A 27419-nucleotide genomic window follows, 5' to 3' on the forward strand; every position below is an offset into this window, starting at 1 on the left:
GCACTGCCACACACCCCTTATTTTCTCCAGCAGCATAAGTCAGACCCATGCCCATCGGGTTTACTCCCTCTTGAACCACTTGGAACGCTGCTAACGGCACTATTCTCACCGTCTTCAACCCCAGCGTCTGTAATTCCATTCGCAGCCGGCTCCCTTACTCGCTGCATCAGCTCCACCACAGAGGGACCCGCCGGGCAATTCTTTGCGGCTCCTCCAGCAGAAACTCCCCCTCTTCCTCTCCTTGGCGGGTCGGGCAGACGCAGCTGTTGCGGGCATCCGGGGGAGCTTCCCACAGGGGCAGAGTCTGGAGAACTGGTTGGCAGGAACCTGTGTACTATAATCAAGACCACATAATTTTCCAGACAAAAATTGGATGCCTATCCATGTCAAAAGAGGCACTTTCTCACATATCTCATTTCTTTTTTGGAAAGTTATGTAGAGTTAATATAGAAAATGATTGAATAAACATTCCAGGCCCATGCTCTGGGTACGCTGATCTACTCGGACCAGGAAGGAAGCGGTCTGATGCATGCAACATGCAAAGGCTTGTGAGAGGATGTTTTTGATTGGTTGTCCTAGCTCTACTTTGGGCCCTGAATCGGAACGGACGAGAAAGGAAGCATACTTGAACAGCAGCTTTTACTATAAACACTGGGACAGTTATAGTCTGCAGGGATATTGTTGTTACACGGGTGAGGGACTGAATTATTTTTTCATACGTTCATGTTTAAATCCTGCTTGGGCAGAACACAATCCTCCAGTGCTATTTTTTGTGAGGCAAAGATATATTACGAAAACTAAAATGTATGTACTCAAATGAATATATCAAGAAAGTTGACTACATCGTTTAAATTAAGTGTTGTAGAAAATGTCTTTATCTTATGCACCTTTCCTAAAGCATGAACCAGTCAATATATGTGTAGATAGGTATCTATCAACAGCATGGGTATTTCAGTTGTCCTACTTGGACCAGGTGATTTACTGTGTGAATTGGCGGGGAGGGTATTGTAATAACTGTATTGGAAATGCTGTATTGCTAAACTGGAGATGGATTCAAGAACATAAAGTGGTCCACATGAACACTTTGTGGGACCAAATTGTTTTGATTTTATGACGTGGGGTGGGTTGAAGGGGAGTCATGTGTAATGGAATGGATTTTAGAGAAGAATGGAATGTATGGATTAGGGAGCATGCTATTTTCTTATGGTTTTATATTATAGGATTACTTTACATTTTTTATGGTTGTTTTTAATTTACATCCTTTGTTGTCAAAACGCGTTGGCTGGGCGGATGACAATATAAAGGGAATTAATAAAGTTTGATTGTGATACCACTACAATGCTCCTCGCTGGGTGATGAACTGGATCATTATCCCCTGATGATTGAATTAACTTTTTTGAATAATCAATACTCTTCTGAAAGGACTCAATATACACTCTAAGCACTCCTCTTCATTTTATGGGGCTATGGTTGAAAATCCAAAGTAAACAAGTGTCTGACTACCTTTTTTTTCTTTTTATTTAATAGAAACAGTAAACAATACAGATTCCCAAGTAACACAGTAATCACTTTTTCACCACATCATTATGACACAGTTGCTTCATTAACCATAAATCGTGCTTACAATATATTGGTAAATCCTGTCCTTACACCTCCAATTCCTCCAGGGAGGTTTGTTCCGGTAATTTCGGTTTAGTACACATCTCTCCTCTAAAGGAAGGCCATTTACTCCATATTTGCATCCACTTTTTCGGGCACCCCCTAGACACATACACTGTTTTCTCACTGAACATACACCAATCCATATCTTCTGTCCACTCTCTCTTTGTTGGTACCTTTCATGCCCCCCACTTTCTTGCAATGTTCCTTTTGGCTACCAATGTGTCTGACTACCTTGTATTGTATTGAAACTCAAATTGATCTTCATTATTTTGTCATTGAGTGCTTTGGCACAACTTTGTATTTTAGCATTTGGTGGTCAGCCTGATGAGTGCATTAGACTGATATCCTTGCATTAATTGAGATATGTAACAAACACAATGATTTCTTTTTGTGGTGCACCCAGTTCAAATGTAATATCAGTGATGACCATGGCTTTGGACTCTATGTTGTCAGTTTAGAACAAAATTGTCTGAAAATGCATATGCTCTATTGAGACCAGAATTTGCATTGCATCCGTGGTCATTGAACTTGTTCCTGAGATTAAGTATAGACCTAACGTTTGCAATAGATGAGCCAGTTGAAATTTGTGTATGGACTGCTTTCTGTGCTCTATCAGGCAGATTCATACTAAACACTGGGATTAGTTTACAGCTGTGCACTTTTGTTCAACCTAGAAGTTCAATGAAGGCTTTTTTCTAGCTGACAGATCAAGATTATTTGCTTTGTTTACCATGTAATTCTAATTCTGGATATGGGATTGTAAACACTGGCGTTTTTTTCTGGCAGGTCCTTTCTGAGACATCGTCAAAATCTGGAGGTTATCGTCTCTTCACCTCTTATTCTAGGCAGCCTTCGGACATGAAGCAAAGTGGCCTTGGTATGATCCTATTTTGATTTGTTTTGTGCATTCCTAGCTGTCCAGTAGCGTTTGAAAACACCGATCTCAGGTTTATGTCTACTTCTAACATGCCTGATGGTCCGAGAACATTCTAAATGTTTCAATTAATATCAAGTATTGCAGTAAGTTTAAAGTGTTACTGTTTGCCTGCGATACATTGTTTTACATGTAAACATTGCCTGCTAACTACTGAGGCAAGACTTCATGCATCTTTCTGTTGCTAATAGGTAAACTGCATGCTGTCTGTATCAAGTATTTAATCACAACTGCCATTTTGGGTTGGACATTTGTTAAGCCTGTTTATTAACTTCCTTGTCATTTTTATGATAGTATCTTCTAAAGGCTAAATCACAAAACTGCAAACGATAAAATGCAAAATTTTATGCTAAACATTCAATGCATTTGAAGGTAAAAGCCTGGTTAATCTCTTGAACTGTTCATTGAATACATCCCATAGAGCAAGCTGAGATAAGGTTGATCCAGCCCCCTGTTTCAAAAGAAAGAAATATCTGTCAAAGAGTACCACAAACACAAGATGTACAACTCTGGGATGCGCTGGACATGCAGCTCCAATCCTTACAAAGCTTCCCATTTTTGCTGAAGGCAGATTGTTCATAAAGCTTCCCATTTCTACTGAAGGCCTTTTTTTTCGTGGACACTTTCTCCATACACCCTAAGGGTGCTGCCTCCCACAATCTGCATCACAGTGGTACTACTTCCTTCACATCTGTTGTCCATTTCTGGTATATTTCAGAAGCGACTAGGCCTCCTATCCAGATAACCTAGTGGTGGTCTGCACCTTGGTAGACTTTCACTACTCAAGAAACGAATAATAACTTATATTGTTGGCACAATGCATATTAGTCTGATCAATATGCAAACATGTGTGTTGCAAAATCCCCACAGGGGGACATTTGGGTGCAAGCCAAAACACCGGACTAAATGAAGGGTACATCAGCTATCCACCAAGTATCTAAGAGCAATACCGATTGACACTGGATTACTGTCTTAACTCTGTGGTTTAAGTAAGAACTAATAAATATGCTAGTAGCTAACACATGTGAGTGGCACTTAATAGGCAAGCTGCTATAGATAAAGCACATATTGCTTTTTCCGTTTCTCACTCGCACTGTATTTAAGACATTCGTCTGTTTATCAGAGGGCTCATATACAATTACTTACATTTTTGTTTCTGCAAATGGAAATGGGGAACATACGTGAATTAAATTATGCCCTTGATAATAGTGCCCCCTGTGACTGGAAGATTTAAAAAAAGATTTTGTTCTTCAAGCAAGCTGTTTGCTATTGTTGAGTTATTAATTTCTATGTGTTTATCGTTTCAAGGCGTCTTTTCCTGTTTTTGTATCCATTTAAAAGAGATAGTGGGTTTTGTGTGTGTGTGTGCCCTGCTTCACTTATTGCCAATGCTCACCTAATGCAATCAAACATAGGATTCAAAATATTATTTAGCCACTTTGATGCTGAGAAAAAGAAATATCACCATTGGGGTTTTCTAGATGTTCCTTAATATTTTACATCTGTCTTTCGCCTATTTTACTTTCCTGCAATTTACTATGCTCCTCTGAAAACAGGGCCATATATTAAATCTACATGATGTTAGGACCTGTCTCACATCCTGGATAATTTGGGTGCTGCCTGGGGGTTTCACTACTGTGACACCTAGAATGGTGAGGTTTAGCAATCACTGCTTGTGCTCTTGGACAGGAAAGACGGAGGATATATAATGGACACATTTATTTTCCCAATAAGATAATGGATTAGGAGTAAGGCTTCGGGACATTATGGAAAAAAACAAGTGCATGGAGCAACTTTCAAATAAAAGCGACAAAAAGCAGAGTCTAAAACTGCTGATGATTTTAGCATGGACTGGGCAGACAAATGCAAGCAAAATTGGTATTATTGCAAAGTAAATATGTAGACTTTTATCTCATGAGCAGACATTTTAAATAGCTCACAGGATATGCCATGATGGTGATTGTCTGTCTTCAGTTCTAGGTTTTTATGCTGCTACACCAACATATTTTGCCACAATTTATAGCATAAACAGTAGATATAATACATTCTTGACCATTGAACTACTGTCCTTCTGAACCAGGGGTCTCCGACCCTTTACGTAATTAGAACCACTTGTGTTCAATGAAAATGATCCTGTTCTACTACTATTAAGGGCACATGCATCAAGCATTATTGCCGTCGCAAACGGGCCACTTCGCAAAATCGACCAAATTGCTAACGCTAAAAATGTTTTTAGGATGCAGCAAACCCTAATTTGTGATTTGGTACCCTGTTACCGAATCGCAAAATGGGTTTGCATTCGGTATTTGGAAGGGCGTGTTTAGGGCGTCCCTTCCAAATACCAAATGCCTGTGGTTTGCATGAATGTTTTGTGACTGTGAATGCAGTCGTCAAATATTTGCATATTACCACCAACTTCAAGTAGGTAGTTACACCCAGAAGGGGACCCCTTCCCCTTTGTGAATGATTATAAAAGCATTTTTAAGAGCAGGCAGCAATGCCATGGACCATTGCCAGGTCTTAAAAAATTAAAAGAAAAGTGTTCATTTTACTTTTTGTAAGGCATCTCGTTTTCCTTTAACGAAAATGGGCTTCTTTACAAAAAAATAGATTGCTTTATTTAAAAGCAATCACAGACATGGTGGTCTGCTGACCTCAGCAGGCCACCATCCCTGTGATGGTGTAGATGCCTAATAGCTCGCAAATTGAGAACTACCTCATTAATATGCATGACGTGGGTCTATTTGCGACCAATTAAGAATCGCTAATGAAACTGAAAACAGATTCATACATTAGGATTAGGGATTACCTAATTGTGATTCGGAGAAAATCGCAATTAGGTAATTGCTACTTGTAATGGTGATACATGTGTCCCTAAGTGCTTTAATAGTGACAACGTCAAACAAGATTAAATTAATGGTCATCATATGTATGATTACTAACAGGGATCTCAGTGTGACAGGCAAAGCTTTTTCAATTTGGAATGCCTCTAATTGAGCCGGCTCTACATGATTTATCATTTGAATATCCTCTGTAAATATTTTTGGGAAATTCCGCCATTTTACGCCAAGCATCAGCTTATAAGGTGTGAAAATATGCATATTTCCGCCTTGAATATATGCTTCCAATATTGTATACATTTATTAAGTCAGCAAATTCTAATTTAGTTGGCTGGGCTGTACACAGTGAACTAATCAATGCACTGGTAGCCTGATATCTGCCAGTAGCTCACAAACTACTCATTGGAGAAGCCTGTATGGACTGTAGCTAATGACAAATAAGGAATATGAATTCATAATCCATTTAAATTCAAGCCTTACTTCACTTAAGAAATGTTTACAACAGTTGGAATGTAAAGCCCAACAGTTCTAAAGTGGCCAATGGCTTAACACTTTCTATTTAAGGAAATTATTATTGAGCAGACATCGAATTGCAGAATCTAAACTCATTTATGATTGATTATATATTGTTTCTTTTCGTATATCCTGTTCACATTTGAGTACTCCAATTGAATCATAGGAGTTGTACAGCCAACTGGTTGTTCGCCCCACATGGCACACAGGACAAGGGGTTTTTCAAGGCTGCATTAATATTTTGGTGCACTTAGGCTCAGTGCATTTAGGTCTGCAAATATATTATTTGTTAGTGACCAGTCGGTTAATTTGCCCAGCGGCAAAAGATCTTGTGTAGCCTGTTAATTAGACTAATTGGTCTATTGTCTTGGATTCGTCCCGCCGACCTTTCTTATAAATCGCGCCAAGACCCAGGTATTGGTTGCCCTCTTATGATTGCCGTTGCTAAGAGATTTAAATAAACAGCCCAAATGTCTGGCTGTGAGGCTTAGAGATCACAGGGGATACAATCTGAGCCCAAGGCTTTGTGGGCTAAAATGTTTGTTTTTTTTAACCTAAAAAAAAAAAAGTATCTGTTTTTTGAAAACTTGACAGGGTACAGTACAATTTGCACAATTCCATTGCCTCTCTCGAGCACGTAATTTACAATCATAACTGCTAACACCACATTGCTGTTCCCATGTTTTTTTTCCACAACATTCAGTGATACTCTCAGGGGGATTTGGGGGCTAAAATTGATTTCAAAGGAATCAGCTTTGGATATCTCACGTAGCTCTGCTTGCCCAAAGGCAATAGTGGAGCTGGAGCCACCGCGCCTATCAACGTCGCTAGCATTAACAATTGCAGAGTACAACTCTGCAAAATGGTCAACCCACTTCTGTGGTTCGACGTGAAAAGCAGGCTACTGAGCTGACTGCAGCCCAAAATGCTTTGGAGTCCCCTAATTTTGTTGGATGTATTAAATCTGCCCAAACCTCCACCTCCCAGGTACTTATGGATCATTTAAGCTCTTCCTTATAGATTTTACGTGCCTCAGGATGCCACTCTGATCTCCTGCTTTTACAGGACCTAAGAATGAAGCTTTTGCTGTCCAATGCTTAAAGTTATAGCATGGGTGCTCTTTAGGACCACTTAAGATGTTTTCTTAGGTTCTCTAGAGAACAAATCCCTCAAGGTTGTGAGCATGGCATCATCAACTTTTATAATTTGGCTAAGGGCTGCACCTTCATCCAATAGTTTGTTCATTTTTTCCATTGCATTCCCACATTAATGTATACATGTTTAAGAATATCAAGGTGTGCCTGTACATGCTCCCATTTTAAAGCCTTTTTGTTGTTAGAGAGAACTACATGTCCCAAAAAGCAAGGTTCAATTACTTCAGGGCAATGTTCAACTAACCCAGAGAAAACAACCTTAAGCTCAATGACTCCAATACTGAAATTCTAGTCCTTGGTACTCCTACCCCCTAATTAAAATGTACACTATCTGCCCTCTGCCCAAACTTCTCCGAGAAACTGTATGCTTCAAACCAGTGCCAGAAATGTATCCATCTACTGAGATGCCAATCTCTGCCTCATTTCCCAAATTGGAACTGTGACCAGGTGAACCTTCAGCCACCTCAAACTGCTCAAGACACTCCCTTTCATACCCAAATTTCGCCATGCTGCCTTTGGAGACTCCATCGTGTGCTCTCAGCTAGACATCTGCAGCTCAGTCTACAACAATCCAGGCTCCAATAAGCCCAAACTGCAGGTGTACACATAATATGACACCCAGCACCTAGAAGAATACTCCACTGTCTACTACTCAGAAACAGGGTCAACTTCAAAACCCTTGGTCTGCCCTTCAGATCCTTCAGTGACACTGCACCCACCTACCTAGAAAAACAAAAAAAATACACTCCTTCTGAACCCCTATGATCCAGGAGTCAAAACCTTCTGTGCACTCGCACATTCATCTGCGCGTTCAGAGGTGAAAAGCACTTCTCAGTAGCTGGACCTCACCTGTGGAACTTCATGGTTTCACAACTGCATAACACTAATAACATTATGACTTTCAGGAAACAGCTTAAAACATACCTTTACTAAAATCTGCTCCTCCTGTCATGGTCTTGTCTCCCTCACCTATTTGTGAGTCTAGAAGCAATTCAGTTATGCACTGTGAGCATTACAAACCTGTGTACATAAATAAGCAGGACATCTTACAGGTTACCTTGACAGGGCCTATCCTTGTAGGTTAACTTGAGGTATGATATAGATGTTCATGTAGATGTAAAAGAGTAATTAACCTTTAAAACTCTGTTTTGGCTGATGAGAAGTGTGTACCCAGCGTGTGTCCCACCACAAGGTCTCCCTTTCATCACTTTCTACTTTGCTAGGATCACAGATGCTTTATCGATACTTACTCCCATGAGTCGAAAAGATCTGCAAATATTATATCTCCAGGGGCAAAAACACTTTCTTGTCCAGCTCCACGAGAGGCATGATCTCATTCAATTTCTCCTATAAGAGTGCCACAGCAGCCTTCCATCAAGTCCTGCACTAATCTGAGAGTAAACGGCCAAGGAAACACTCTTATTTTGTATAGAGCACAAATACTTTCTCAAAGCCTTGCTTCAAAAGCAAGCATACCCCTTTCTCCACTAGCAGGGATTCGTTTCTGTAGGGTTTGATGAGCTGAGTATGACAGACTGCACAGCTGATCCAAATGTATCAATTTTCCAATATAAACTAGACTATTCTTGAAAAAGAGTGCCTCTTTTTATCATGCGATACATAAGTGCTATGATTTGATGCGTAGATGAATGTTAACTTCATAAAAATGTAAAAGTGCTGAAGTGCAACAGTGTTTCCCTTGGGTTTTGCAACAAAGTGTTCCCTTGGGTTCTATTCTTTTATAGTGTTCACTATAATCTTCATGGGATTTGGATATTGCGCTGTTTCCATACTCGACAAAACAACAGTGGCCAAAAGAGGAAGAAAGAGACCTCCAACACTTATTTTTGATTCAGGTTAACATACACCCCTGATTACCAAGACTTTTGGTATATTCTTTAGCCAGAGCATCTGAGTGGTCAGATCCCCGCTAGGGGAAGTTAGGTGCATATTTACTTAGGATGTGTATTTTTTGAAAAGCTCAAATTACATGCCTTGACCAGATGGGTTTTCAGTAGTTATGGAGACAATGATGAAAAACAAGCAGGTACATTCATTTTCTTGGCATAATTGTACATTTGTATTGTATGTGACTAGCTAAGCTTTCTAACTGCTGCACTCGTGTGATAAGGGGTAGGTGATCAAATTAACACTATGAGTGATTTGTGACTTGATTGTCATGTAAAGTATAGAGATTTGTTTGCTGGCAAGTATGTTCATATGTGAGTGAAGGTGCTCCCTCAAATCTCATACAGAGTCTTTTACCAGAACCGTGACTCAAGTGTATCAGAATCTATTTTTTTATTATCAGTCTGTGTTTGGTTTAGAAAGTAGAATTCGCAGGTAGATAATATAGTAGCATTTGGTGGAAATTACATTTATTTAAATCATTGCATGTTTTTATTAATTGTTGTATTGTTTGGTCTGCTAGCTCCTGACAAACTTACTTCTTGTTGTTCACGCTTTGTATAAATAATAAAATCTTTTTTTCTCTAACATTTTCTCACAAAACAGTTTAAAGTATTTCATTGACACCACAACAAAGATACTTCTAAGCACTATATGGAAACAATGTTAAAGAATTGCAATATTAACAGTGTTTGTGTTTTTCTGAAAGAAGCACACTGGTTCTTCAACTTCCAGCATTACATTTCATTATTTTTACCACAATATCTCCTTTGCATTTTCTTTTTCTGTCCCTTTTTCAGATATTTAGCCTTTCTTCATTTTCTTTGCTTTTTCAAATTTGATTTATTTTCCAAGCACTCCTGCATTCTTTTTTTTTTTTTGGGTGTTTCCATTTCCACGTCATTTTCATCTTCTTGCTGTCTCTCTGCCCATTTACTGGTTTTCTGTGATTGTAGTATTCTATTTTAAGCCCAATGACTGTTGCCAGAACGCTTGCGTGGGGCGGAGAATAAAATATACCGCTTCTCGAGATACGCAGCGTTTATGAGGGCTTTTTCAAATCTCTTGGAAAAAGTGGCTACAAGTGTCCTATCTCCTTTTGATAAACTGTATTCTATTTTAGTCCAATTTTGTTTGCCTGCAAATGCACCTTTTCTCTCACGCGGTAACCTATTACATGTGCAAAAGTCACCCCTCGTTATTACTGGGTATTAGATATTCAATTGACGGTGTTACATGCCAGTAGCTTATGTTCTTTTCAGTTTTTTAATTTCCTTCATTTATGTCTCATTTGTTCTAGTTCTTCCTGTAATCTGTTTGTAGCTTCGTTATTGTTATGAGAGAATCCGAAACTTGATATTTTCTTTTTCCTCTTACAATGTAGTGATTGTTTCTACAGTTCCATCAACGTGTCATGTACCTTCAGAACTTTACGTTTGTTCATCATTGCCCTAATATTGGATCATGTATATTTGTTGTGGTTTGGGTTTTGTCTTTGTCAACAATGTTATCAAATTCAGCAAGTCTGACCGATACTTGTGGCATTTTTTATTTCTTGTGACTGGGAACATTTTACATTAAAATGTTCGAAACTTTAAATGCTCTCCTTTATTCTATGTCCGTTTCATTCTTTGTGGTTAAATAGCACAGGAAAGAAAATCTATCACTCATTTGTTTTCGCCATTAGATTCCATCCATGTATGATATCATTACAGTCGGATTCCATGTCTTTCCGTACTTAAAACCATCCAGTAGTGTATTATTTGTCTTGAATGTTTTTAGTATCTTTCTTGTAGGCAATCCCACGATGCTCTTAAATTGTTCTAGCTCATCCATATGACATGTTTTAATCGAAACATTTTACTGTGTGATCCAGTTATATACTGCTTTATTTTTCTTTGTTACGAAACTTCTGGGCATTTTTAGTTTGGTGGCTGGACTTTTCTTCTTCCCGTCTGATATTGTAACCTGTAATCCCTTTCATCACTTCGGCTAAGTGTTCATTGTTCATTTTGTTAGTTCAGCAGCTGAGGAACCAGTGTTATGTTTGTGTTTTCCTGCAGGCTTATGTTTCCGTTTTCCTTGAGGAGAGATTTGATAAACTGTGCTAAACATAAATTATTTCAAAATTCAAGTTCAGATTTGTTGGTGTTAAATTTACAATTGGCGACTGGCCGTAGATATTTTTGTAAATTATACTTCCTTCAACCCTATAGAATCTCCTCCCGGAAAATCAGATTTTGAAGTAAGAAATATCAGAAAAAGTAATTTGCCTTTAGTGAATACGGCAATAAAGTCAAATCAATACATTTGTGGCATCTATCATTCTTTAATTGTAATTGACGCTGGTATGGCACTAATATGGAGTTCTCGTTTCAATTAACTTCAAAGCAAGTTAAATGAATGCACCCTGGCCCACATTAGCTGATTTGATGCAACTAGGCTGAGAAGGATGCACCATTGTCATCAGTTCTATGGAGTTGAGAAATGCATTTGTATAATTCCTCTAGTGGATGTTATGAGCTCTCTGCAAATATCTATTGCAAAAAAGCATAAGGCTGGAGCCAGCATGAATTGCATTTTCAATTTGTCATTTTTTAATTTGTTGATTTAGACTTTTGCCCTCTGCCTGTTTATCTCATCTAGAAATTATTACAGGTTGCAGAATATATTCTGTTCTATACACCAATGCGTTCCCGTTGAAGATCTATGATTGCTCGTGACCACTAGAGAACTGGGTATTTCTCTTCGACTTATAACATTGCAAAGGTCAATAATTTTGAGGTGTAGGCAAAGATAGATATTACCATGCCTCTGATTTAATCTTGACAATTAACAGCGTTGCCCTTTTGTTAGGGTCTGTATTGTCCCTACAGTTTGATGTAACCTGGGGTAATGTAGGACATTTAAAAAAGGCAAATGTAGGAGAGAAACTTTTCACCCTTGCAAAATTGCTCCTAGATGAATTCATCAGATGTCTTTGGGCAGTTTTCCTGCAGTGTAACACATCAGGTTCTTTTTCAAAGTGGTTGGACCAGGAGGCCACATTTGTTTCCTTTGAGGGGGAGGGGCCCAAGACTAATCCTGGTAATGTGTCTTTAATGGCATGCTGTGGAGATGTGTGATTACTAACACCCCATCCCCGCCTTTCTAGGGTCGCAGTGCACTGGGCTGTTCAGCACCACAGTGCTGGGAGGCTCCTCCAGCGCACCAAACCTCCAGGACTACGCGCGCAGTCACCGCAAAAAAATCAGCGCAGCAGCCAGCCTGAATTACAAAGACGGTACGTGTTTTCGAAACCAGCTGTGTTTTGACTGCCAGCGCTCTGGTGTGCTATAATGCTCAGTCATTGGAAAAGCACACCATTCCTGCCTGGCAACATGGATCATGGACTTTGCTGTCTCCCAGTATCCAGGTAGAATTATTTACTTAGCCTTGGAAGAAGCAGCGTGCTCTTGGACATTGCATATCTTCATATGGGGGATCAATTCATGGTGGAGGTATAGCAATTTCCTTTTGTTTCAGCGTAGTGCTAATGGTGGAGGGATGTAAACATATTTTACAGGCAGCTCTACTGAGCACAAGTGGAGAACATTTTGTTACTGCATACAGGTGAGTGAAACAGACTTTAAAAGACCTCAGGAGCATGAACACTGAACTGTTGAAGACTTAGATAGATGTCTGTATACAATATGTAGAATACCCATTCAGAAAATGAAAAATCAACATGTCGGAAATGTGAATGAATAAATTCACTGGCAGGACAGGTCAGAAGGAGAGCATGTGGCTTTGGAAAGACAGATGCATGAAACTAAAGTTATGTAGTTCACAGAAAACTAAGGTAAACATCATTTAAAATGTCTGTAGTTGCTACATGCGGATGTAGGCAAATGTGTTTCCTGTAGTAAGTGAAAAGGAATGTGGGAATATCCTGTTGAACTGACCAGAAGTCTTCCTTCAGGCTTGGTAAGCAGAAGGTGATATTCATGATATACTCGGGTTATAATATACCCTCATTGGTGATGTGAATTTTAAGATGCTTTACTATGAGAGAGTCTAGAAAAGCAAATGCGAAGGACAGAAAGTTAATCCTACGGACTGTGGCAACAGGTGTGAGATTTCTCCTACAGCATGGTCAAGCTAGAGATGCAGTTACAACAATGTCAAACTTCTGTTAAAAGGCTCATCTGAATCCCACAAAATTCTGTATATAGCAAACTCATTTAATGAAAACAAATACTAGATTACCAAGGTTTCATGCCTTTGGAAGCACGTTTTCTACTGTTAAAAGAGGCCTGAGAGACAAGGGTTTTATAATTGCTTCTCAGGTTAAATCAGTCAATTCCGATCTCTGTGACTGGTATGGTGTATGATATTGTATTTGGTTAGCAATAAATATTTGGCCTTCTGTTGGTTGCATCAAGTTGGCGGTCTCTGGTTTATACCCTGAACTGGTTTCAGAGGCTGTACTGATGTCAATGTTCTGAGATGTTACTATTCTTTTCTCCTAACTTACATCTCTTGGCAAGCTTTATCATTCCCCACTATCCTTAAAATGCAGTTAAGATTATGGAAAACTCAAGCTATATTGACTTTTATGAGCTACAGAAGTTGATCTTGTATCCCCTATGCTGGACTGACTGAGCGCTTCTTTCTGACCTTCCTGAGTTATGCCTTCTCTAACTTTTCATGTATTCTTAATAGTGCATAAAAGTTTAGCACCATTGTTAAGAAAAGTCCAAGCCAGTGCCTGACAACGTTTTCAGGATGGCACGATGTTTCATGGGACACAGCCATTTGTATACAATACAGTGCATGCGTCTTCGTGTTGAGATGCACTGTAAGATCTTTAGGCGTTGCAAATGAATCATTTTAATTAGCTAATTTGTTAGATCTAAAAGCAGTAGGTCCATAAAAATTTAATAAAGATGTGAAGCTATACAGAACTTTCAGTCCTAACCCATATTTGTAATTTTGCGAAACCCTGATTGTGTGTAACTCAGTCTGTTTTGGCAGTTAATTGGCTGGTGCAAGTGGGGTGAAGGTGTTTTGGGTCAGGCTATATATATATATATCTAACACATTCACCCCACTTATATCTTTTTCATTAATGTTGGTTGAATTTGTTTTTCAAAAACATGAATTCTACAGGTAAGCCCTATTCTAGAAGAAAAATGTTAACTGGTTTTACATTTGTCCTGTACAACTCGCATTTCTTATTTCTATCTTCTTTTGTTCAGATGATGTGGTTGGTTGATAGATAGCCCTTTATAGTCTAGATATTAATCCATATTGGTAACAATGTGAATAGATACCCTGAACTATGTGTTCTGAATTCCACTGAGATAGGCTCTCAGCTTAGTTTAGTAGTTCTCTTTGGTCGAGTGAGAAACAATTGTTGTCTAGCTCTTAGGCTGTGTTTTTATTGAAAACTTTATGGAAGAAACTCCACATTTTATTTCTTTGAGTAACTTCCACTTTTAAGAATACATCAATGCCAGCTCACAAGATTTTGTTTTGGAGTCTTGTAAGAACAGTCTAGCTGTTCAAGGGTATTGGGCTCTGACAATTGTGTTAATTCCCTTCGAATCCTGTTGTCCTAATTAGCCATAGACCATACTCCATGAGCGTCTTTATGATCTTAGTCTGTAATGAAGAGAGCTGAAATCAGCTGGATTGGCTGAAGGTAAAATATTGACTATGCAAAGGTGCATGAATTTTCAATTACTATGCAGCTTTATAACTAATTTAAGTCTAGCATGGTCAGGGACTGAAAAGAGAAAATAACCACACACCGCAGTTTGTTTATTGTGAGGTGTTTTTTATTATCTTGACAGCTACCATTGGGAGTGATAGGGTGGTATTTTGTGTTGCAGATACTATTAACACCCATTTGTACTTTAGAAAACAGAAATTATTAAATGCAATTGTCATCAGCCAATAAAATGGGTGTCAATGCATAGCAGCTCCCAGTGAGCAAAATTAGAGACAACAACCCTATGGGTAGACTGTAAAACATGAGGAAAGAAGGAGAGTCAAACAGACTATCCAATGGGCTGATAGAGTAGCAGAGGTGAGCAGTAACTCAGGAGGGAAATAGAGGTACACTTCAGCTTCCCAAAAAAACAATTCAAACGATGAGGAGGATGCCCTCTGCTGGAAATTATTTACATTTGATCTATTTCCTGGTAGAAATGTAAAAATAGTATTTTATTTTTAAAAGGACCCACACAGATGTGTGGCATGCTTCATCATGGAGTACTGTGCCTGGCACTTCTACTATTTCTGGGCAAGCTTAACCCCACTTTTGGATGGAGCACTTTGGTGGTTATCATAAGGACGTGGAAGGGATCTCATGACATTGTTTTAAAGTAGCCTGCAAGTGAACCCCATCCATCTTTAATTATAGCACACCTTTGGCAAATCAAAACAGAGTGAGACGAATAATTTACTTTATTTTTGCATATTTAACGAAAACCATTACAATACATGCTTTAAAAAATAAAAGAAATATAAACAAATATTCAATATAATTTCATCATCCATTGCCACCTTTTTGAGCCCTATGTTATAGAAAAATATCTTCAAGTAAAAACAGTTAAAACCCAGGATATAAAAATACTGTACAGTTTAAAATCAGAGGCATTGATGAATGTCATTAGTTTGCAGGGTAAAATGCAGTGCAGTTGCTGATTTTTAGATCCAGCCAGACTTGCCCATAGGCCAGTGACGTATTGTGCATGTTGTTTAATTGTTTGTACTTGTTACAAGCTTATTCACCAAAGTGCTAGTGGTCCGTCCTTGGTGTGGTCTAAATAGACCTCTTCCGATCTGAAGGCCATCATGCAACGCCGGAGCTTCGTCCTTATGTTAGATGTATTACATTTTCTGCATTTTGGGCATTTTTTGTTCGGCCAGCATAAGGTATTTTACCAGTCTACAGTAAAGCAGGCCAGCACTGCTTGCCTCCTGGTGTGGGTACCTTTATGCTTAAGGGGTGCTTTTAGGAACCGTAGCTGTTCTTGATGCAGTTCCTTGCATGAACAAATTAGATGTAAAATATTTCCTTACTTGGTGTTACACAGCCTGCACGTGTCTTTTGCTGTTGCCCTCAGCCATGGTGGAAGATGCTGAGCACACGGAAAGATCCCCAGTCTATGCCTTAGGTATCCCTGATTGAAGAATGCTTGTGGGGCAAGTGATTTGTAGGAGTTTAAGGTCATCCAGGCAAGAGATCTATGTGAGAAGGGTGCCTTGTCCTCCACCTGGGAAATTTGTTTTATGCATTTCCAGACCAGTTTTTTAAAGGTTAGATGGCCGAGTTGCGTGTCCGAGGGTCCTTCGAGCCTGGTGGTTTCCAGGGTTAACTGAAGGTAGCTTCTCGCTTGGGAGGATTCCCTATGCTGGATGTCGTGCCACAGCAGATGATTTAACGTGTTTGGAGTGGCACTTCTGATCTTATGCCAGCAGATGATGCCTGGCCAAGACTTGTTGTAAAAGACCAAACTCCAGCCTTAGTTGTGCCTGTGAAGTGTAATGTGGGAGGCAAAACATGGTCTTATATGCTTTGACCTGTGTGCTGTCCAGAACCTTGGCACCTGCCCCCCCCCCCCGCATTGCCTCACTGCCATAAGTAATCGAGGGGAGTAGTTTAGCCTGGGCTACCTTCAGAAGCAGGCTCAGTGTCGGCCCCATAAATTTATTTGCAAGGTTTTTCATCGATCGAGATATTAACATCCCTTTCCTTCTTATTTCCTCTTTCTGGAGCTCGAATGACCCTTCCTTGTCGATTATAACTCCTAGATATTTGTACTCGTGAACTGGTTGAAGTTTAGTGCCGCCCAAAAACCAGTTACTCTGCAGGTTTTTTTTGTTGTTTATTGTCATTGACCGAGTCTTACTTAGATTTATTTTTAAGTTGTTTTCTGTGGTGTAGTTCTGCATTTCCGTCAATAGATATTGAAGACCAACGTAAGTATGACTAAGCAGAACAACATCGTCTGCATACATAAGATTGGTCAATGTCTTGCCACCTAGCTTGGGTGAGTGGAAATTGCAGGCATCAAGTGCCTTTGGGAGGTCGGCCATGAATAGATGGAACAGGCTGGTTGCGAGCACACAGCCCTGTTTCAGTCCTTTTGTTGTGGGGACTTTTGAGGAACGGTGGGTGCCGCCGCCCAGTTTCACCTGCACCCTGGTGTCTGTATGGAGAAGTGACAGAATGTTTAAGATAGACTGTGGGATGCCCCATAGCGCCAGTTTCCCCCACAATCTGGCCCTCTCCACGTTGTCGAAAGCAGCACTAAGCTCGATATAACATAGATAACATTGCCGCGTCAATTAGTAAAGAGATTGTGAGAATATTTGTTGATGTACCCGCCATTTTGCGGAAGCCATTCTGGTTCAGCGGTATTATCTGGTTTGCCTCTGCCAAGGATCTGAGCTCCTCTAATATTATGCCTGCAAACTATAATGCTTTATTATCTATCAGGGCAACTAAACGGTAGTTACTAGGCTCGGCCTTGTCTCCTTTTTTGTGAATTGGCACAATTGTCGAGCCTTCCATGATTTGGGTATTCTGTTTAACAGCCTGACTTCCAGAAAAAGAGGTTTCAGGATGTCAGCCCAGTCCGCCGTCTTTGCTTTGAACAGTGCAGGCGGAATACCGTTCGGTCCCGGAGCCCCTTCTTTCCTCCCTTTGGTGATCTGTTTTTTTATTAGAAGTGAGAGGGGGCTGCTAGCTTCACATGATGATGTCTTTTGTGGCTGGCAACTTCTGCTCCCTTGTCTCAATGTCGCATGCTCCAGCTATTAGGGATTTGTACTCCGACGCCTCCCGTTGGGTTAGTAAAGTGAATAGTAAGAAATTCCACCCAGTTTGCTTCTGAGACGTTTGACGCGATGCCCTCATGATGGGGGTGGGTAATCCCATTCACGGTTTTCCAGAAACGGGCACTGTCATTGCGATTTATGTCATGTAGAAGTTTTGCCCAGGTTGCATTCCCTTGATCTCTGCTGATGTTCCATTTCAGTCTTTTGAGTGCTGACGTTTGGTCCCTCAAGAGTAAGCGTGGGCTAGCATTACCTGGAGCTCTTCTCAGCCTGCACAAAGAAGATATTTATTGATTTATTGAGGGACTTAAGATGAACTCTTTGGTCTTTCGGAATTATGTTTTTTCAGCATCATTTTTGGAAATGGTCTTTTTTGAAGCAAGTAGCGGCGTGATGTTATAGAAGTGTGACAGTGAACTGTCCCCAATGGGCGATTGGGACTTTAGAGCTGAATGCTTGAGATTTGAAAAGTTCAATTGCAGCTTCTGCCTGAGGATTTGTGTTGTTTACTGAACATTTGATCCTTCTTAAGTTGGAGGTGAAGATGGGCCCAAAGGTTAGGTCTTGCTTACTAGATCTAGATGCAGTGGCTATTAGCTGAAGTTCTTGTGGGCGGTGATCACTGTCCCCCTTGACCCCCATTCTGGGATATATGGGAACAGAGAGAGGCTTACAAATGTGTAATCCAGTATGGAACTTGTTGCAGAAAAAAATGAATTGACTGGAGGGGAGTCATCAGGGAATCTGCCGTTAAGCGATCGGAGGTTTAGATGTTCTAGATCTAGAAGGCTGCTTTTGAAGCATTTCTTCCTTCCATGCAGTGTGGCGCATTGGATGGGGATGTTGAGGATTCTAGTTTGGATAGTTACCTCCTCTCCTTCTGCTGAGCCAAAGAGATATTGGTTTAGGTCCCCTGTCAGGATAAACATAGGTGTTTTCATCTCTGTTGCATACTCTGCCACTTGATCAGTGAGTTTTTTTGAGTCTTTTACTTTGCATTTGGGGTGGATATATGAGGTGATTAGACCCACCTCCCTTTCTTCTCCCTGAAGGAAGATGGTTATTACAACTGCTATTATTGCTGTTGAGGTCGAGCCCATGAGAGTTGCTGAAGGTATGCTAGTTGAAGACACATAGGTGGCAAGCCCCCCAGAACGATGTCCGAATCTGCTGCCTCTTGTAGCAGGTGTGGCAAAGCACAAGAAGCCCTGAATGTGCTGAGGATCCGTGCGCCAGGTTTCTTGCAGCAAGATTATATCAAAAGTTCTAAGATAACTCTGGAAATCCGGGTCCTCTATTTTTGTTATTAAACCATTGATGTTCCACGAGCATAGTCTAAATGGGGCCCCCTTTGCCCTGCTGTGGCCTTCATCCTGTGAGTAGCGTCAGTCCCCCACTGCTCGTGTGATTATAGTACAGGATATTAATTCCCTGTTGAAACCTTGGCTTCTGGAGGCTGATGCCGTCCGGAATATTTCTTGTGGGTCTGGCTGACTGCTAGCACTCTGTTGTCGCGATCTACCCTGAGCTCCTCTAAGTACGTAGTTTGAGTCTGCATGATGTATTATTTTTGGTCCAGGGCTTGCATTGCTTTGTAATAATGGAGATAGATAGGCTGTTTTTTATGAAGGGGGAGATGTCCATTCCCCAGTCTTGGAATGTGCCCAATTCTGCTAGAGTTATCCCTGCTATTTTTACTTGAATTCCACGTTGCTTTTGTGGCCTCTGGTCTTTGGGGATTAGCAGTACGTATGAACTCTATGGAGAGTAGGTCCTTTGAACTTATACCGGCAAGATTTGGGATTGCCTTCATTAATCTTATAATATTACCTCGATTTAACTTATCCTGATGGACCTTAGAAGTGTATAGAGGGTGTAAAACAAAAGCCTGTATTTCTTGCTGCGTGGTTCTTGATGATTGTGTTGCCGGCAGATGAAGAGTTGCTGTGGCCATCGGTGCAGATTGATGTATGAAGCTGGTTACTTCTTTGGACTGGATTTCCACCTGATTACTTGATATTCCTGCCGATGTATCCCATGGGTTTGCCTTGTATGTTGCCAACTTGGGGGGTGCGGGGGTACTTGTTTTGAGTCTTGCTCACCATGCTGGGCCTCTTTATCCGGGGACCTCCAGCTGGGGCAATTGTTTGTTGGTGGAAGAGGCCGTTTAGGCTCTCTGAGCAGTGTATCCTGGTTTGGCCTGTCTGTCTTTCCAGTACATCCTCTTTTGTGCCTGTGGTTTGAGCTCCTATTAGTATCTTTGCACATTGTTTCTGTCGGCTTTAGGGCTCCGGAAATGACCGCCTCTCCACTTGGCTGTTGGAAGTGTTCAGGGTTGTCAGATAAGGCCAGTGGCTCTCCCATCAGGACTTGGCTGTGCGATGAATGTTGACTGTGGCCTCTGTCGGGTTTTTTTGTTAGGGGAATGGATGTAGTACCTTGTCTTTTTCTTCTTTGATTTCTGCACTAGCCCCTGGTAGGGTTCCTTTTCCTATTTCTTCTCTAGTTTCCCCATGTGCCCTGGCTGCATATTCCCGTGTTGGGACACCTCCTTGTTCCGGAGAATTGTTGGAGATGTTCGGTGACCGGATGTGCTTGATTTTGTATACATTTGGCACCTAAGTTGATGTCCTGTTTATTGTGAGAACCTAAGAAGATGTGGAAGTAGGCTGTTGCATTTGTGGGGGGCTTCTGGTAGCCCCCTTTCCTTTTCAGTTGGCGGCGTTGCTTGGCATTTAGCTTTGGCGCTTGCGCCTCTACTCGTTGGGCTTTTGTTGATTCGCCATGAGATCCTCTGTTGCCGGGCCCTCCTGTCTTCTCAGTGTTCTCATTGGAGTTGCTTGGTTACGTCTTACTTTTTGATTGACTGTTGATCGTGCCCTCTGCAGTGTTAAGGTTACCCTGGTATTTATTTGTGTTTCTGGCTGTTGCACATTTTATGTCCTTTATCATGCTACTTAGCATTGAGGGCAAAGTGGACAGTTTGTCGACAATCTGGTCACAGTTGCAGCTGAGGTAAGTGTCAGATTGAGCTCTCTTTATCAGGCCATTCAGGTTTCCCAATTTCTCGTCGATGCCTTCCGTGAAGACTGCCAATATATTTAGTAATGTAAGCTGGATCTCCATCTTTTCGGACTGATTTTGAAGTGGTTCGACGGCCAGTTGTATTGTATTTAGTAAGGAGGTCCAAGTACCAGCGGTTTGTTCCTTTGATTGCGCACTCTCCCTCAGGCAGATTTTGGTTGGGTTCGTGTGAGATGGGTCCCGGGGAAGCTCTTGGGGAGGTTACTCCCTTTGTACCTGATCTGATGAGTAAGTGGCACGCATGTATTCCCATTCTTGTGTGTTCAAGTAGGAGATAATCGCCTTCCAATCCTCTTGCTGATTTGGGTCCAGAATCCCTGCTCGAGGTCCTCCTTGTTGAGTAAGCGGACTCACTTGGGCAAAGAGTAGTGGGGTGCTTGGCGATTTTGCTTTTACTAAATGTGATGTATGAGTGGGAGTGCTGTGGTTACTGATCGTTGTATTCAATGTGGGGCTGAAATTGCTATTGATAATTTGATCCCCGTTTACTCTCCTTGAGGCTTCAATGGCGTCACTCGCATCCTTAATTTTAGTGGCTCTGTCCCCAGCCCTGTCGCCAGGTAGAAATGGCTGCGTAATTGTTTTTTGAACCGTGTCTTCTGGGGTAGGAGTCCCCTGTGAGTAGCCCTGTTGACTAGTTATTATTGGAGAGAGCCCAGAATACAGGGGCGCTCCAGCGGGAGCCAAAGGGGATGTAGTACCTGCTGCTAGAGCCCCCACTGAATGTGGTGGAGATCGAGGCTTGATCTGGACTTGTTGCTGATCTTGTTGCTGGACTTGTTGCTGTTGTAAGTGATCCGAGAGTGTTGGGTGTCCAGGAGCGCCCGATAGCCGTGCTGTACTCAAGTTATGTCCTGCGCCAAAGGGCCAGGCCCGTGGGCTGCCTAGTTGTTCAGGGCCAGTCATGCACATAGGTCTCTGAGTGTCTCCCCCCTCTTGAGCTGTTGGACTAAGTTTTAAGACGGATTTATGGGCTGACCCGTTTTCCATGGCATTTCCAGGCTTAGATTGGCTCTTTAGGACCCCAATGCCCCTAGTACCCGGCCTGTCTTCATCTGATGGCGGTGTGCTTGGGGCAGATGCTTGCGACGGTAGGGGTTGCAGCAGAGTTTGCAGACCTTTGAGGGTTGCATTGCTGGAGCAGAGGACGGATCCTGCATCCCTTAAGAAGTTACATTTTGTGTAAAGTTTGGGTTGCTTAGAGTATGTAGCGAGGGTAAGTCCCATCTGTACTGTTATCTCACTTTGGTCCAGGTCTGTTATTATGAGTTTTGTTTCGGCGCTGTGCTGAACGCAGGAATTTTGTTTCTTTCCTTTTCTCCCCCCTGTCCCTGGGGGCATGGCCACTCTGGTTCTTCCTGACCTCATTGAACCTGTGATGCTCAGAATTGCTTTGGATGGCTGAAGCTTGCTAGATTGCTAGCAGCTAATGCTTCAAAGGCCGCTTCAGAGGTCCTGTTCTTTGTCTCGCGGACTTGTTTCACTTGGTGGAATTTTACGGGCTTGCAGAGGTGAAGTTGCGGTGTAGAATGTGAGAGTTGAAACAGACAGCACAGCTAGCACAGGTATTAGTGAGGTGCTGCCTTTCCTTTCCTTGCGGTTTGTCCTATTGAGCCCCTCTGCTCCCTTATGACCTTTTTTTTTTCAGTGGACGTGGTGTTAGGGCCCTGGGTGGACTGAGGTCTGAGGGCTCTAGGCTGTGTCTGCAGTTGTGGTAATGATGATCCAGGAGGGTCCGGGCAGACGGAAGGGAGCTCCAGGGTGGGTTGCCAGGTGAGGCTGGGTTTGACTGGCTAGTGCGGCTGAAGCATCTGGCTGCTGTTCCTGTAGCTTAGGGGCTTTAAAAGAAGAAGCGAAAGGGAAATGGCCCGAGCGGGAGCACTTAGGGACCCCCACTGGCCGCCCCCAGCCTAGCGTAGCCCCGCTCTTCCACAGAAGGGGCCAGCCCCCGCTGAGCTCAGGCCCCTTACCTTGTAGCTTGTGCTCAATCACTGCCGCCGCCAATGTGATAGGCTGGAGCTGGGGCAGGAGCTGGACACCAACAACGTCTCCTGCCCCGCAGAAAAGCTCCTTCCTTTGCAGGCCGGGAATGTATGCAATCTCCCCCACCTCGGGCCCGTTGTAGAGGTGGATGTTGCCGCCTGGATGTCTCAAGGCTCAGGGCTCAGATGTCAAGAGATGGCGAGGCTGTGGTCAGCCCCTGACAGCAGGAAACAAGGGAAACGAGGGCACTGGCAACGCTGGTGGCAATGGGCGGGCAGGCTGTGGAGGCTGTGGGAGCTGTGGCAGCAGCAGCTTCTCCTTCTCCGCGTTTGGCGTTTAGCGTCTGAATAGTGAAGTCCATTTGCTCCCACATCCACAAGTCAACATGTTTCAGCCAGTCATGCTCAGCCCAAAGGTCATCTGGCTTTCATCAGGATGGTACAGATTCCTTAAGTCTTGAATTTATCAATATACTAGAACCGTTGTCAACTTAGTCATGTGTAAGCCACTCACACACACTATCTACACACACATTCAACTACATCACTGTCAATTCCGACTTGCTACATCATCAAGAGGATTGGGTGTTAGCAGGTGCCCGAGTGTGTAGAAATAGGAAAAACGTTATGAAGCATCGTTCTTACCAAATAGCACTGATCTATTCTGTGTGGTCCACTGCACACGCTATACTGAAATATTTCGCACAGAGTGTGCAGCATATCACACGGAATACATCAATGCTATTTGGTAATGGTCCATAACATATGTTACCTATCTCCAGAAATATTCAAGCACCTATACCCAGGCCTCTTGATGATGTAACAAGTCTGGAATTCATAGTGATGTAGTTTAATAAGTGTGTAGATAGAGTGTGAGAGTGGCTTGGGTTGACAGTGATTCTAGTAGATTGATCATTTTAAATTTAGGGGATCTGTACAAGCCTGATGGAATACAAATGACTATTGGGCTGAGCATGACCAGCTGAAACATGTTGACCAGGAAATAGCTGTGACATAAATGTTTTCCAGCAGAAGACCTTCTCCTCATAATTTGAAAGGCTTTTGGGCACACCCATAACCAGGACTCCATCAAACAGGCGATGAAGAAATGCATAAAGAGCAGACATTTGTAACGGTAATATTATTATTATTATTATTATTCTGAGTTTTGTATAGCGCCTGGTTACCAAATAGGCATCCCAGCGCTCGCCAGATAATAACGCTACCAAAGAATAATGCAGGGTTAAACAGAAAACAGGAACGTCTTTAAAAGTTTGCGGAACCGGAGAAGACTAGCTTCCGAGCGAAGTTGTAGGGGCAGTGAATTCCACAAAGTGGCCACATTTATCGAAAACCTTCTGCCACCGGTTCTAGCCCTCTTCACCCTCCCGACCTGAAGAAGATGTTGATGGTCGGAGCGAGGAGAGCGAGAGGCCTTGTAAGGCTGAACCATCTCCCCCAGAATAGGTGGGCCTACCCCATGCAGAACTTTATGGGCTATACAGAGTGATTTGAATTTCACCCTGTCCCTAATAGGGAGCCAATGCAGAGCCCTCAGCGCCGGGCGAGCAGACTGGCGCCTGGGGAGACTCGTCAAGAGCCTGGCGGCCGCATTCTGCACTTGCTGCAGTTTGTTCAGGGTAGATTCGGGTGCACCCAGGAATAACGCGTTGCTGAAATCCAGCCGCGAGATGATCAATCCCTGGATGAGGAGCCTCCTAGTGGACGCTGGGAGCAAAGGTAAGATCTTCCGGGCTGAGCGGAGCAGGCCAAAACACACGCCAGCAGTCTTTTTAGCGTGAGTTTTAAACGAAAGGCCCTGCTCCAGCCACACCCCCAAGCTCTTGATCTCCTGCTTGGGGGTGGGTACCGGGCCCAGACAGTCAGGCCAGCTGCTGGGGGACAAAGATGGAGAGGAGTTCCCCAGCAGCATGAGTTCCGTCTTGGAGCCATTTAACTTTAGCGCTGAGCTGCACATCCACGTGTAGATCTTCTGCAGACACGAGTGCAGCCGGTCGGGATGATGCGCCGACTGGGAAAGGCCAACCACCAGCTGAGTATCATCAGCATAGCTGATGATTTTAATACCCAGCGGCAGTACCACACTCTCCAGGGGGGCCATATAGATGTTGAATAAGGTAGGGCCTTTATTACCTATTGGCTTCACCAATAATGTTTAGTCATGATGACAGCTTCTGTAGTGCTGTGCACCTCGGCTAGATTAAAAAAAAAACAGAAACCTTTGACGAGGCCACCTGAGTCACCATGCATGCCCTTGCCTACAAAATGACTAAGGTGCTTTTTTTTTTAATTACCGTTCCGAGTTTGATTAGTAACAAAAAAGAAAAGAAAACATGTTAAAACGTGTTGTTTTAAAAAGGGCAGGTAAGGGGAACGGAAGGAACACAGCAGAGTTGGGGGAAATGATGAAGCAACATGGGGGATTGTGGTTGGCGAACAGCAAAGTAATAGGGGGGGGTCGAGCTGGAGCCACACAGCCGAGGGTGGGAGTGAACAGTGAAGTAAAGGGGTTGGTGGGTGCGAAATCCAAGAAACATGGGAGGAAATGTGAAGGCAACGGGGCAGTGGAAGCAATATGGGGGTTGGGGAAAGCAACTTGGAGGGCATGGAAGGGGGAAGCAATGGAGAGAAGAACACTGGCAAACTCAAGAGGGAGGAGGGCAGGGAGAAGCAGTCAGGTAACAGGCAGTAAGAGAGTGCTCAGGGAGAGAAATACGCGAGAAAGAGAATGCAAATACAGACGCACTATAATGTAGTGTTTCACATAAAAGGTAAAAGTACTGCTTGAAAAGTAAGCAGATGAAGCAGCGATGCCAGCCAAAGGTATTATAAAAAGGCAATGGTCCGTAGGAGGGACAAACAAAAGACTGACAAGCTGGGACACGAATAGGAAGCAGGCAGTGGTAAGCAATGTGTGGGCTCCAAGCCCAATGTGCTTGGTAAGCCACAATATGCCTGACAACACGTGCGCTGTCTAGTGGGCTCAACCTAGAAAGCAAGAAAACAGGCCTTCTCCGTCTTTGCAACAGGATCTGGATGAACATTTTTATTTTCATCAGATTCATATCAATCTAAACCTGCTCCAATTTAAGAAAAAGCTGAAGGCATCCTGTTTAAAGAACACTGCATCACAACACATAAAAAGTCGGCATCCACAAACCGAAGTCCAGTCTGTCCTTGACTATCTTTGCCTTTGACCCTGTGCAATCCTCTGCTGGTTTCCAGCTAGGTCATGATCTAGAAACACCACATGCATACACAGAATAGGATGACAGTGTGATCCTGAAGGGATTACACACCGCTGCTGTGCCATTGGTTCACCCGGTGTTGCACATACAAGAACTAGGGCTTAGTAGTTGTTGAACTCGTTTCATACATGATTCCTTGCTGGGGACATTGCAATTGTTTTGTTGCAGTGGCAATATGTACTTTTCTCCTCAAAAATCTGAAATAATGCCATTCCTCGTCGTATTTAGAAGCAGGAAAGCTTTGTTTGTGGACAGCGTTAACACTAACAAAAAATAGCGTACAGCCATCTTTTATTCCATTCCCAATCAGGCCATTTTGTGCAGCATTATGCGGTAGTCAACAGAATTTGTTCGTGCTTAAACAAACACCGTTGTCCTGCCACCTTTTACATCGGCAGTGAAATCCGAGTCAATATGAACAGAAAAGGTATTTTTTTGTAATTGATGGAAGACGTTTTGAGTGTAGTGAGAGACTACGTTTGTTTTACTAATGCAGATTTGAAGCACGTCTGAGTACAGTCTCCTTATTGTGACAAGGTCATGAGATTAGGATAGGTCTCGGATACAAACATTTCCGCCAGGGCACCATCTGTATTTTAAGCCTGGCTTTCTGTTGTGCTTGTATGTGTTTGTGTGTGTGTTCGTGCTTGCAGGCTCAGGAATGTTAATGCAAATGCTTTTTTTTATTTCCTCAGAACTGTTGTCTATGCCAGCCGTAAAACGATTTTCTGTGTCGTTTGCAAAGCATCCGACTAATGGTACGTTAGCTTTTTTGATTTGAAGTGTTCACTCACACTATTAACCCCATTTTCACTTTTTTTGCATTTTTCCTCATTGTCTGGACGACACATTTCGGTATTGTAATGTGGCCCTCGTTCTCTATCATCTTTTCCCTTTTTGAGTGTCTGTTGTTGTTGTCCGATCGTGTCTTTCACTCCCTTTCATTTTATCATGGGTGACTTTACTGTCCCCTCGCCTGTTCAATATCTACTGCAAAAGTACACTGTATGCTTTATAGCTGGTGAAAGCAGCCCTCTCTGGTTAGTAAATCCACTCGTCTCTTAGCACACTAAACTTTCTGCTGAAAAATATGATACCTAGATTAAAAGGAAAATAGGGCCATTTAAAAAAAGTTGGGGAAAAAAGCTAAGCACGAAATGCCAGCATAGGCATGTAAATAAAAATAGAACATAAATTGAAAGCAGGGCGAGTAGGCTACACATAGGCGTATTCTCCGGAGT

The 27419-nt window shown here is 42.3% G+C and overlaps 1 protein-coding gene across 21 annotated transcripts in view; it reads left to right on the plus strand.

Moving 5' to 3' along the window:
• The window catches only part of PPIP5K1 (diphosphoinositol pentakisphosphate kinase 1), a 1366868-nt gene that overhangs the window by 1089382 nt on the left and 250067 nt on the right, over window positions 1–27419 (plus strand). For 10 of the 21 annotated variants that reach the window (XM_078683299.1, XM_078683308.1, XM_078683297.1 and 7 more), the window contains one exon: window positions 2449–2539. In XM_078683299.1, the coding sequence (XP_078539425.1) occupies window positions 2449–2539 (91 nt within the window). Of the gene's footprint in view, window positions 1–2448; window positions 2540–12165; window positions 12295–26873; window positions 26937–27419 lie in introns of all 21 variants that reach the window. The other 11 variants (XM_078683288.1, XM_078683289.1, XM_078683294.1 and 8 more) reach the window with 3 other exon arrangements.

The sequence above is a fragment of the Lissotriton helveticus genome, chromosome 3_1, assembly GCF_964261635.1.
Source record: "Lissotriton helveticus chromosome 3_1, aLisHel1.1, whole genome shotgun sequence".
Lineage (NCBI taxonomy): Eukaryota > Metazoa > Chordata > Amphibia > Caudata > Salamandridae > Lissotriton > Lissotriton helveticus.